This window comes from Propithecus coquereli, unplaced genomic scaffold (genome assembly GCF_000956105.1).
Source record: "Propithecus coquereli isolate 6110/MARCELLA unplaced genomic scaffold, Pcoq_1.0 Scaffold15, whole genome shotgun sequence".
Taxonomy (NCBI): Eukaryota; Metazoa; Chordata; class Mammalia; order Primates; family Indriidae; genus Propithecus; species Propithecus coquereli.
Window position 1 is genome coordinate 3,373,202 of NW_012139413.1, and position 12,147 is coordinate 3,385,348.

At 40.7% G+C, this 12,147-nt stretch overlaps 2 protein-coding genes and 1 non-coding gene across 3 annotated transcripts in view; 2 read left to right on the forward strand and 1 right to left on the reverse strand.

Annotated features, from left to right (window-relative positions):
• Positions 1-355: 355 nt before the first annotated feature.
• On the reverse strand, positions 356-2,953 carry ACTRT3 (actin-related protein T3). The gene is made up of 2 exons (XM_012640193.1): positions 2,392-2,953; positions 356-1,805 (listed from the first exon to the last, which is right to left on the reverse strand). Exons 1-2 carry the CDS (start codon positions 2,589-2,591, stop codon positions 887-889), a joined length of 1,119 nt encoding a protein of 372 aa, XP_012495647.1. The 5' UTR covers positions 2,592-2,953; the 3' UTR covers positions 356-886.
• Positions 2,954-4,024: 1,071 nt separating this feature from the next.
• Positions 4,025-4,097, forward strand: TRNAV-AAC. The gene has a single exon. It is a non-coding gene; the product is annotated as a tRNA-Val (tRNA).
• A 989-nt stretch (positions 4,098-5,086) lies between these two features.
• The window catches only part of MYNN (myoneurin), a 20,042-nt gene continuing 12,981 nt past the window's right edge, over positions 5,087-12,147 (forward strand). The window contains exons 1-4 of the mRNA XM_012640162.1: positions 5,087-5,179; positions 5,560-5,747; positions 6,541-6,837; positions 11,182-11,988. Coding sequence (XP_012495616.1) covers positions 6,572-6,837; positions 11,182-11,988 — 1,073 coding nt within the window. The 5' untranslated portion in view covers positions 5,087-5,179; positions 5,560-5,747; positions 6,541-6,571. The remainder of the gene's footprint in view (positions 5,180-5,559; positions 5,748-6,540; positions 6,838-11,181; positions 11,989-12,147) is intronic.

Below are 12,147 nucleotides of genomic sequence, written 5' to 3' on the forward strand. Positions count from 1 at the left end.
ACCCTTCCTTCCCCTTTATGTCCATCTAACTAGGCACGAAGTCTTGTCAGTTTTTCATAATTTCTTCTTTTAAATTTCTATTGCTTATAATCTTGAGTACAAGACTTGACTATTTTATGTCTGGACTATTAACTTTCTAACTGATCACTGAGTTTCCAGGGCCTTCCCAGTTCAATTTATTCTCAAACTACTGCCACATTTATCATAACAGAATTTCCTTATGTCTCCTGTTTTTAAATCTTTAATCGCTCCGCTTTGCCTATAGGACATTTAGCACTTAAAGCCTTTCAGTCCCTGGCCTTAATTTATCTTCTTACTTATAGCTCTTGCTCTGCTCCATATGAGTTCTTCACTTAAACAAAATCAGTGTACTAAACATGCCTTGAATATGCTTTGTTCATTCTCATCTCTAGCCCCTTGCTCATTTTATTATGCTTGCCTGGATGTCTGCCCTCCCCTACCCATCTTAATAACACCCCATCCATGATGACATACTTCTGTTGTGAAGTCTTTCCTCCTGACAGCAACCTTCTTTCCCTAAACTTCAACAAGCTTAAATCTTATCACTCATTTGGCACATAGCATACATACCACTAAGTGCTCTCTCCAAGGGAAATGTAAGCTCTCCAAGATCAACTTTAGAAGAAACATTATAGGAAACACTATTTTAACTTGGTTAAAATATTTAACTTGGTTCTACTCAATAAACATGTTGTTTGACTACTTCACCATTATTATTGCCCCCATTATAGAAAAGCAACAGAGACATACACAACCCAATAATTGAAGTATTTTCTGTTCTCCCAGAAACATATAATATCCAAACTTTTCTGTCACATATATGCAAATATGCAAAACATTTTCTTCTAACCACTTCATCTGTATTTCAGAAGCATCTTTGGTGTACTATGTTGGGTCCAACTTCTTTAAATTCTGCAGCAGTGATCCACATGTCCTGGAAGGCAGACAGGGATGCAAGAATAGAACCTCCCATCCACACTGATATTTTCCTTTCTGGGGGAGCTGTAACCTGCACTGGGGTGTTGGCAGGAGCCACTTTTGCTATATCCTTAACTAGCCGCTTATCAAAACCAGGAAAACAGGTTGATCCCCCAGCAAGAAGAATATTGGAGAAGAAGGAATTCCTCAGATCTGTATCACATTTCATTATGCTACTGAAGCACATCTTATCAATGCCAGGGGCCTCAAGGCTCATGAGACAGGGAGAGAAGAGGGCCTCTGGACAACAAAAGAGCTCATCATGGAGCCTGAAAATCTTCCCATCAGGTAGTCTGTAAATTTTCTCTATCAAGTCAGGTTTCTTGGCCATTTCCTCTTCATAGTTCATTGCCACATAACAAGAGGTCTCCTTAATGTCTGCGACAGTCTTTCTGTCTGCAGCACTAAGCAGCATGATACCATGGTTCTTCAAGAGTGTGGTGAGATAGCTGGTGAGGTCAAGGCCTGCCAGATCTAGTTGCTGGACACCATGGGGCAGACAGTAACCCTCAAAGATGGGCACACACTGGGTAACGCCAGCACCTGAATTCAGCACAAGGCCAGTAGTGAAGCCAGCAGAAAAGAGAGCCAGCACAGCCTGGATGGACATATAGAAGGCAGGAACACCCAGATGCTCAAAAAACACTTCAGTGATCCGTTGCCGGTTGGCCAGCGGGTTCAGTGCTGGCTCGGTAATCAAGACTGGGCCATCACACGCCTTTAGCTTCAGGTTATAGTCATAGATATACTTCCACATGATCTCCATGTCCCCCCAGGAAGTAATGAGACCACGCTCCACTGGGTAGCTGTAGGGAGAGCAATAAGATAAATTGGTTTTTTATTTTTCCAGTTCCTACTCTCTCAAACCACAGTTAATCCCCGTATTTATTACCACTACCTCTTACGGGCAATAACCGCCACAGCCTCTCAGAGAAGGTAACCACTAACAAAAATTAGCACAGCCACCTTCCTCTGCAATTTTTGTTGCATTCCATCCCCCCTCCCTTTGGAAGACTGTTTCTGACTTTAAAAAAATTGGGAAATCCCTACATTATAGTACAATTTTAATATCAATTAAATTGAAGAGAATAACCCAAATGACAAAAGGCACCATGAATTAAGTAATATTCTTAAATGAATTCATATATTATAAACGATAACTTTATTTGTACGTTTGAATACATTTGTTTAGACATAGAGAACAAGTAATGTTCCGTCTTTAAGACGTTTGGTACCCTACGAGGTTTGTGGCCCGCGCATTTGCAATCACGCCAACCCGCAGAGCCCCTCCCGCTCCGGGCTTCCTTATCCTCCCGTCGCGCCTGCGCGCCTCCTGGGGGCTCCTCCTCCCTCGGGTCCCACGGGGGCACCGCCGCCGCGAGAAGGCGGTACCTGACGGCCAGCGAGCTTCTCCTGGCCTGCGCCTGTTCGCCCACGTACAGCTCCTGCTCGCCTTCGGCCACCCGGCCGTGGCCCTTGGCGCGGCCCATAATGTTCGGGTAGACGAACTGGGGCTCCCGGCTCCCAGCCAGGCCCGCTTTGATCACTCCCGAGCCGTTGTCGATCACCACCGGTAGCCGGTAGACGCTCATGCCGCCGCTGGCGTCGCCGCCTCCTGTCGCCGGGCCGCTCCGACTGCAGGCTCTGCCAGGGCCTACAGCCTAGAACGCCGCGTCACAGAGGCCCCGGCCCGGCCCGGTGAGGCCTGCGCCCGGCTGGCTCGGGCCGGCGGCGGGAGAGCCCCCGGCCCCTGGGCTCTCTGGACGCCCGGTGAGCCCCGTAGTCCCGCCGGCGACTGCTTCTCCTAGGGGCTGGGCTCCCCCCACCCTGAGTGGCGGAAAGCTAATATCGGGAAAACTCGGCTTTCCTACCAAAAGATACAAATCTAACCCTTCACCAGTGCATTTCTCGAACATTATGAAGAGCCACAAAGAGTTTTATTTTCCAAAGCCACTTAAGTTTGTTAGCAGGTGCTGGCTCCAGGGAGCCCATGAAAATGGGAGAGGAGGAGATTTCACGGGAAAGTTGTAGCAGGAGAGGAGGCACTATCCTTGCTTCTGAAACGCTCAACTTCTAAAAGGAGACAAAAAATGTTAGGATTAAAAATGAGTTTTAAAATCTTTTAATATTTTTTCTGTATCCTGAGCAATGTTTTGTTGTGTTTTCTTCCTGTGGTTTCTAAACAAAATCCATACAATTATTAATAAAATGGTAGAACATTAAAAAAAATACAATTTTGTCAGATTATATTCCTGTGGTGTAATCTGAAAGCTAATTCTCATTCTCTGGTCTGGATTTTCAGGGATACGGATGTGTCTGCCTCTTTGCCGGAAAAGTCAAGTTTCTAAGGTCATAGGAAATTCTTAAATAGAAAAATTTAAGCACATTCATGTAAAAGGAAAAAACCCATCTTGGTGTCTACAGGGTGTCTTGCACACCCTGTAGAAGATTTTAAAACCACACAAATTAGAACCTCTGGTTGGTCTTCGGAAGCACGGGGAGGAAATTCAAAAATAATTTACAGGTCCTTCCACCGGAGTCTGAAGTCCCTTTTTCGCCGCTGTAAAAGCTACGGGGCCTGGGGGTCCGCGCCGCCGCAGTGGCCGGGACTCAGGACCCGCGTGCCGCCAGCCTGCCAGCGCCAGCGGAAGCCCCATAATTCTCCCCAAACTCTGAGGAGCGCGAGGCGCGGAAAGATGTGTCATAAAACGCTTCTTTCCTAGAGAAGAAAAAAGTGTACCCAAAGGAAAAACTACTAATTTCCTAGAAAAGAAAAAAAAGTGTACCCAAGGGAAACGCCTGATTTCTACAGCGGTACCCAGGGAAGCTTTGAAAGAAAATGCATGCAAATTCAAACTTTCGAAATAGTTTCAGCACTGTTCTGTTGAGCATATGGTTACTTTTAACTTCTTCTGTTTTTATCTTTAAAATTACGTTAATCCCATTTAACTCAATCTTAAATGCTTGCGAACTGCCTACCAAAACATATATATCAAGGGTTCACAGAGACTTTGCTGCCGGCAGGGTTTCCGTAGTGTAGTGGTTATCACGTTCGCCTAACACGCGAAAGGTCCCCGGTTCGAAACCGGGCGGAAACAACCCTTTTCTTTCTCCCTGTTGGGACTAGTGTGCTAACCTATAATTACTGTAAATTATTCTGATCCTTCAAAGACATGATATTATAGCAACCTGCAGAACTTTCTGAGCTTTCAATTTGAATGTTACTTTATTCGTTCACAAAGGATTTTACTGAAGGCTTCACATGTGAATGATGTGCCCCAGGTTTTAAACAATGAATTCGACTCATAATCTAATAACTGAAAAAATAATGTAGACTAGAAGTGGATATCAAACAGTGTAAGAACGGTCGCCTCCTGAACAGTCTTTTGATGTCACTTGGGTTTTCGTAGTTTTCCCCTCGAGATTGCATTTTTCCCTAAACTCCGGGAGACCATGTTTTATTCCTGTTCTACATACTGTCATGCGTGATACCTAAGTTCATAAAAATTTCTGAATTAATAAATTACCGAAAAGGGCTCCTACAAAAAAAAAATGGAATCCGAAAGAAAATTATACTCAGATGAAATCAAGAAAAAAACAGCCTCAAAATTTTCCTTGTAAAGATACGGTTATGGTTTTTATTCAAAACCATTCTTACAGAGAACAAAGGAATTTATAAAGAGAGTAAGGAGAAAAAATTATTAAGGAGTGAAGAGACGAATATATTTAAGCCGACGCTGTCCTTTCAGATAAAGTCGCGGGAAGATTCCTTGCAGTCCTGACACATAACTTTTAACAAGAAAAAATGTTGAAGTTCTGGTTTTCTGAGAGTTTATAATGTCCGCGGGTACTAGGGAAGAATCTACTCTAACATACCAACACGACTTATTTTTTCTGACACTTTTGCACATTACAAAGATAACTGGTATCTTTTTCCTTCACTGTTCGAAATCTGAAATCGATATAAATAATTGTATTAAAATTTTTCTAGTCCAAACGCAGGAAAACCTTTTCCGGTATAAAGCCCACCTTCCTCTAGTGTTGCGCATGCCCAGTGTGTACAACTGCTTTGCTTCGCTTTCGTGCATCTCAGACTTCTATCACCAGGTAAGGGTATCCTGGAAACTGAGCTAGAGTTGGCTGGTGCGGACAAGAACCAGAGGGTCCCGAGAGCTTTCGGGTACGTAAACGGGAAAGGGGTGCTCAGTCTCAGCTCAAAAATCCCCAATGGCCGAGAGCGCGGGTACACAACGCAGCAGTTCCCACTGGTGGGGCCCTGAGGAAAGGGAGGATGATGGGATAAGACGAGCAACTACAAGCCCCAGCATGCAATGCGCAGCTGGCCCCAGGAGACAAGATCGCTGTGCGGCACTGCCTGGCCTCGGCCTAGAATCCCGGCCGACCGCGAGACGATGTCGGCCCACCGCAATGCTTAGAACGACGAAGGCAGGCCGAGTGCTGTGAGCGAGTCCTTAGATCTCGTTTCCATGACGCCTGCTGTCCCGCGGTGTGTGTGTGGGGGGTCCTAGCATGAGGGTAAGTGCGGTCTCTGTCGGCCAGCCAGTCCCAACCTGGCCAGCGTCGGACCTCCACGGCCCTAGAGCCTCCTGCGTTGCTACGGGATGACAGACCCGGACGTGACGCCGCGGTGGATGGAGAAGGGAGAGGCGGAGCGTAGCGCAGTGACGTCCTCCCAACATGGCGGAGAGAGAGTGAAGAAACTGTGTTCCCCCCTTGGGTTGCTATCGGTGAGTTCCGACTTTGCCCCCAGCCTGCCATCTCCGCTCTCTCCAGGCCCTAGGCCATCGGAGGGCAGCCTCCTTGGAGTTCGAGCACGGGTCAGAGCGAAGGTGGAAAGCTTGGGCTAGGCAGCCCGGGTGGTGGCCTTGGTCACAACCCCTGCTGTGGGAATTCGCGGGATTGGGAGCTGGGTGGAGGGCTGGATAACAGAAGCCGAGGAGGGACCGGCTTTGGTTGTCACTCTCCGACGCCGCCTTGTGTGGGGAGCGGGAGGGGAGACGGTGTGGCGAGTAATAGAACCTTTGACAGTACTTGGCCTGGCGCATTCCCCGCCCCCTGGGCACCCGCCTCCGTTTTAGTGAAACTGCACTGGGGAAGCTAACAGGTTTTGGTGATTTGAGGGCAATTTTAAACAACTCTTACCGTGTCTCCTCCCATCTGTCCCAAGTGATCATTTCTTACTGCCTTTTAAATTTTTTAACATGCATATGTCTACTGAGCTTGAAAGTCTGAGGGCTCAACTGGTGTAAAAGCGTGAAATTTTGCGGTGCTTTTTTCAGCTACTGGAAGTGTTTTCATTCATCGTTATTTATTTAGGTGTCCAAAAGATTGTGTTAGTTGGTCAAGATAAAACAGAAAGTCACATATGCCTTAAGCATTTTTCACCATATATGCTTGATAATGATAAAATGAGAGCTAACTTCATGTTACGTACTCTGTCACTTCTCCCTCCATCAATTGCTTGAGCGAACGTTTCATAAAAATGTAGTTACTGATTTACTATTTCTTTTTGTCTTTTAGGTCACGGGTAAAATTCCATTCTGATATCAAAATGCAGTATTCACACCACTGTGAACACCTTTTAGAGAGACTGAACAAACAACGGGAAGCAGGTTTTCTTTGTGACTGCACCATAGTGATTGGGGAATTCCAGTTTAAAGCTCATAGGAATGTGCTCGCCTCGTTTAGTGAGTATTTTGGTGCGATCTACAGAAGCACATCTGAGAACAATGTCTTTCTTGATCAGAGTCAGGTGAAGGCTGATGGATTTCAGAAATTGTTGGAGTTTATATATACAGGAACTTTAAATCTTGACAGGTAAAGTACACATTTTATTTTCAGTTATAAAAGCTAGTCAGTAGTCTTTAGAGCTAAAGTAGATTTGTATTTTTAACATTCATTTTCTGAACTTAGAGTCATGCACACAGTGTTTTAATGAAGAAGTCAGTATTATTGATTTGGGATGAGCAAACATTTCATAAGCACAAAAAGCACAGATGTTAATATGATTTCTGACAGATTTATCTACTGAAACAAAGCCCGTGATTTTAGTTATGTAAACTCTAAGATCAAACACAACAAATTCTAAGTGAATTCCAGTTTCCCATTGCTTTTTGGTCTTCATATTTCTCTGATTTCTCTCTCTCACTCTATCCCTTCCTTCTTAAGGTGTTTGGAGTGGAGAGTAGATGGGGAAAGAAGGTAGAACCTCTGTGTTCATGTAATAGTTCTCCCATTGCCAACAAAAACAGCAGCATGCGGGACCTCTTCTTGATCTTGATTCTGGAAAATAACTTCGTTGGAGCATAACATGGCAGTGGCTCCTTCTGTTATCTCTGTTAGCTGACTAGTATTAATGCTTAAGTCAGGTCAGAGATGCTAGAATTCTTCTCTAAAATGCTTACTACTGTCACTGCATTAAGAAGAAGTAGGTTCTAATGAATCTGATAATGAATGCAGGCACTGTGTGTCTCCCCACTTAATGGATTAATAGCATTACATTTACTGATTGTGGGGGGAATGTGGAGGGGATAAAAGCAAAGAGAAACTGGTCAGATTACCCCTGTCTTCTTAATTCCATCTCTTATGAAAGTATGAATACAAGTAGACTATTCATAATCTTCTGACATGGAAAGATTATAGGCTTTGGAATTAGATCTTGCCTGTTAGTCACTGTGTCTCCTTAAGCAAGATGTAACCTCTCTGCGCCTCAGTTTCCCCATCTAAAAATGAGATGGTAATAACCACCTTGGTGTTAACTATGAAGATTAAATATGGATTTACTTGAAGAACCAACTCTCAGTGAACATTAATTTCCTTCCTTTGTTTTCTCTTCTCTACCCTCCGCTCTCTTCCCCCTTTAATTCCACTTTTCTTGGAGAAAAATTAGAAAAAACAAAAAATGGGAACACTTGAAATTCTGCCACCCACAGATAACCACTATTTACATTTTTATATATTTTCATTCGTTGTTTTCCAGATGATCTCTATGGAGATACGCATGTACACATTAAGCAAAATCCTTCCCTTCCTTTTATATTGTAGCTCATCATGGAAATAAACTTTTAAAAAAAACTAGAATGAGGGTGCTACTTAATCCTTTTGAAAAGGAAACATTCATGCTGTTCTGGAATTATTTTTAAATTTTAGTATAATGAAATCTTTAAGTGAGTCACTTCTGTGTAAGTTGATTAAAGGAATAGTGTCATAGATTAATCTCACATGATAAATTATTTAACTTTGCTAAATAGTCAACTATGCAGGCATCTCTGATCTTAAAATTTAGAATATTTAATAAAAAATAACAAGACCAGTGAATTTTGGCCGACCTTCAATTTAATGGTTTCCCTTTCTCAATTAACTATACCAGAGAAAAATCTTAAATTGATTTGAACACAAGGCAGAGCACCTTACTTTGAGCCTTCATGCAAAAAACCAGTGTAAAGAAGAGCCAGGTGTTTTGTTCAGTCTTTTCTGGTACATATCTTTCCTGAGGAGCTGGGTAGCTAATTCTTTGAGCCCAGTCGGAAATGTAAGAGAGGACTTACACCAAAATAGAAAGGCTTACAACTTAGTGATTAAGAAAACAGGCAGAATAATAGAATGAAGTAGGCTCTAATGCCAGTCTACCTTGGTTCTAATTCTCTATGATCTTGGACAAGTTACTTAATTTTTTTGGATCTCTGATTTTTCATTTGTATGTAAAATGAGGATTATAATCGATTTCATAGGCATGTCCTGAGGATTAAATGAACTAATCTTATAAACCATTCAGGCATATACCTGGCAATATGTAATTAAATGACCTTCGGTGGCTGTTCAAAAGATGAAAGCAAGTTCAGAAACACTGTTACTTAATACTTACAAACAAAAGCAGATCAATTATTAAAGTAAACAAATGCTGATTGGTTCTCTTGACTGAGATTATAGGCTGTCTATGAAATAGATAGTTTGTATGAATTACTATTTTAATATTGTACAATTTGTGTATCACTTAATGCTAGCTTATATTGGTCTTAAAGGCTACCTGACCTTGTTATCTGTTTGGTGGTTCATTTTCTGGAACACTAAGCACAATTATAATTTGAGACCAAAAGATCTTTTTTAGTTACACATAAATGGTAGCATAAATTTAATTTTCATTCTACTAGTGTCACTCATTTATTGTACTTCTTAATAATAGATTATGTGACAAAACCAATAAAAATGCCTAAGAAGAAATCTGATGTTTTTGGAGAGTGATGATGCTGTATATATGTATAAAACATTTTATATAAAAGGTGAATAAGATTGTTTTTATATTTGGGGAATTTGTGCTGTTTCTTTGCAAATAGAGAATTAACTTGATCACAAAAATCATTCATTATATATTTTAAAAAGTACAGCCAAGAGCTGTAAGAAAAGAATGTCTTAGGTAACTTTTCTTATCTAGGGAAAAGACTCAGATTATATACCAAAAGTTTATTTGTAATACATTTAGGAACTTGGGATGGATTTTCCCAGAGAATGAAATATTCTCCAAGTTGGTGGTCAGGGTTTTCATATTAGCCTATAAATCTATAATGAGTTGAAAAATGATTAAGTTTATAATAAAAGACAATTTTTAAAAATCCATTGCAATGCTAAATTAAATCAGAGGAAACGTATAGGTGGCACTTGAGCCAAAGCAGGTTTAATTAGAAGATGATGAGAATATGAGTAGAGATTTGTAGATACTATCAGATACTTTTAGAGATCTTAGAGATTCTTGACACTAGTTTTTAATTTGACTTCAAATTTTAGTCCTTTTTCAAAAACAGTACTACCAGCACTATATAAACATGTTTCTGGCTTATAATAAAGAGGGAAAAGATATCATCTTCCTAGAGAACTAAACAATATTTGGGGAAAATGGCAAATACTATCAGATACTTTTAGAGATCTTAGAGATTCTTGACACTAGTTTTTAATTTGACTTCAAATTTTAGTCCTTTTTCAAAAACAGTATTACCAGCACTATATAAACATGTTTCTGGCTTATAATAAAGAGGGAAAAGATATCATCTTCCTAGAGAACTAAACAATATTTGGGGAAAATGGCAAATAGGAACATTACTGGAAGGTGTGTGTGTGTGTGTGTGTGTGTGTGTGTGTGTGTGTATTTCCATTCTCACATAATTAAAAGGGTCATATTTTTAGTACTAATACCAACTAAACTCTCTAATTATACAGCCAAGAAAATTGAAGCCCCTAAAGATGCAGACTTATCCCAATTAATTCAGCTAGTAATGCCAGAGCCACTGCTGGATTAAAACAAACCTTTCACCACGTTGTAAACTTCTGAAGGGCAGAGATTATTTGTTGTTTCTTTTTTTTTATTTTATTTTTCATTTTGTTATTTTTTAACATCTCTTTAGTACTACCCATGGTAGATGCTCAGTAAACCTTGACTAGAATGTTGAACACAGTGGCTTAAATCTTTTCTATATAAATCTAATGACAAACTCTCCAGCTACCTTGAGTTGAGTGTCGCCAAAAAAGGTGTGGGAGGGTTGCTAGAGAGAGCTTAACAGGTTCTAAAACTTTGTTTCTCCAAGTGACCCTAACCCAGCAGCATTGATATCACCAGGGAGTGTACTAGAAATGGAGAATCTGAGGCCCCATCACAGACCTCCTGAATCTGGGTCTACATTTAACAAGCTCCGTGTGTGATTCACGTGCACAATAAAGTTTGAGAAACTTAATGTCCCTCACAGGGGAGCAGGGGAAGATAGCAGGAAACAAGTTTTATTACTCTTCCTGTTGCCAATCCAGAAAAGTTGGTTGCCATCTGAAGAGGCCTCAGGGTGAATGGGAGGAGGCAGTGAGTTGCCAGCAGGTATTTTTGTGTTCTAGGGTTTTTTTTAAAACAGCCAAAAAAGTTAACATTTCATTTTTCTGTACTGGTTCATTGACACCTCTGAATAGCTATTTTTCATCTTTTCAAGTTCTGTAAAATTAGAGATTTTTATCTGAACATTATTCTGAATGAATTAATTATATAAATGTTTTTCTCTTACTTACACCTTTTTCAGCATTCTGCTTCATTAGGTCTTTAAAAGACACTGAAGTATATTGCAGCTGTGTTTCAAAAACAGTTTTTCTTTGATCAGAATATTGTCATTTAGCCTTGTTTCCTTACAGTTGGAATGTTAAAGAAATTCATCAGGCTGCTGACTATCTCAAAGTGGAAGAGGTGGTCACTAAATGTAAAATAAAGATGGAAGATTTTGCTTTTATTGCTAATCCCTCTTCTACAGAGTTATCTAGTATTACTGGAAACATTGAATTGAATCAACAGACTTGTCTTCTTACTCTACGAGATTACAGCAATCGGGAGAAGTCAGAAGTATCCGCAGATTTAGTTCAGGCAAATCCTAAACAAGGAGCTTTAGCAAAGAAGTCGTCTCAAAGTAAAAAGAAAAAGAAGTCTTTCAACTCCCAGAAAACAGGGCAGAATAAAACAGTGCAATATCCCAGTGACATTTTAGAGAATGCATCTGTTGAATTATTCTTAGATACAAATAAGTTATCCACACCCATAGTAGCACAAGTTACACAAAGAAATGATAATTCAGAACTGGAGTTGACATCAGTTATGGAAAATACTTTTCCAGCACAAGATATTGTGCAAACTGTTACAGTGAAACGGAAACGAGGAAAATCACAGCCAAACTGTGCTCTGAAAGAACACTCTATGTCTAATATAGCCAGTGTCAAGAGTCCTTATGAGTTGGAGAATTCTGGGGAAGAGCTGGATCAGAGGTATTCCAAGGCCAAGCCAATGTGTAACACGTGTGGGAAAGTGTTTTCAGAAGCCAGCAGCTTGAGAAGGCACATGAGAATACATAAAGGAGTCAAACCTTATGTCTGCCACTTGTGTGGAAAAGCATTTACCCAGTGTAACCAGCTGAAAACGCATGTAAGAACTCATACAGGTAAGACTGGTTTGTGAGGCAATATAATTATTTTTATACTGTGTCTAAATTTTTTTTATACAAAACATATTATCACATACTATTTGTCACCAAAATTTGGTATATTATTCTATTCATAAAAGTATTTAGCAATGTTAGACTGTTCAAATATTTTTTTTTTTTTTTTTTTTTT

What these genes read in the sequence shown, in the direction of transcription:
- ACTRT3 (XM_012640193.1), bottom strand. Translation starts at nt 2,591, where the DNA reads ATGAGCGTCTACCGGCTACCGGTGGTGATCGACAACGGCTCGGGAGTG. An exon ending in AGAAGCTCGCTGGCCGTCAG is followed by an intron (nt 1,806 to 2,391) that starts GTACCGCCTTCT and finishes CTCTCCCTACAG; the next exon opens with CTACCCAGTGGAGCGTGGTC.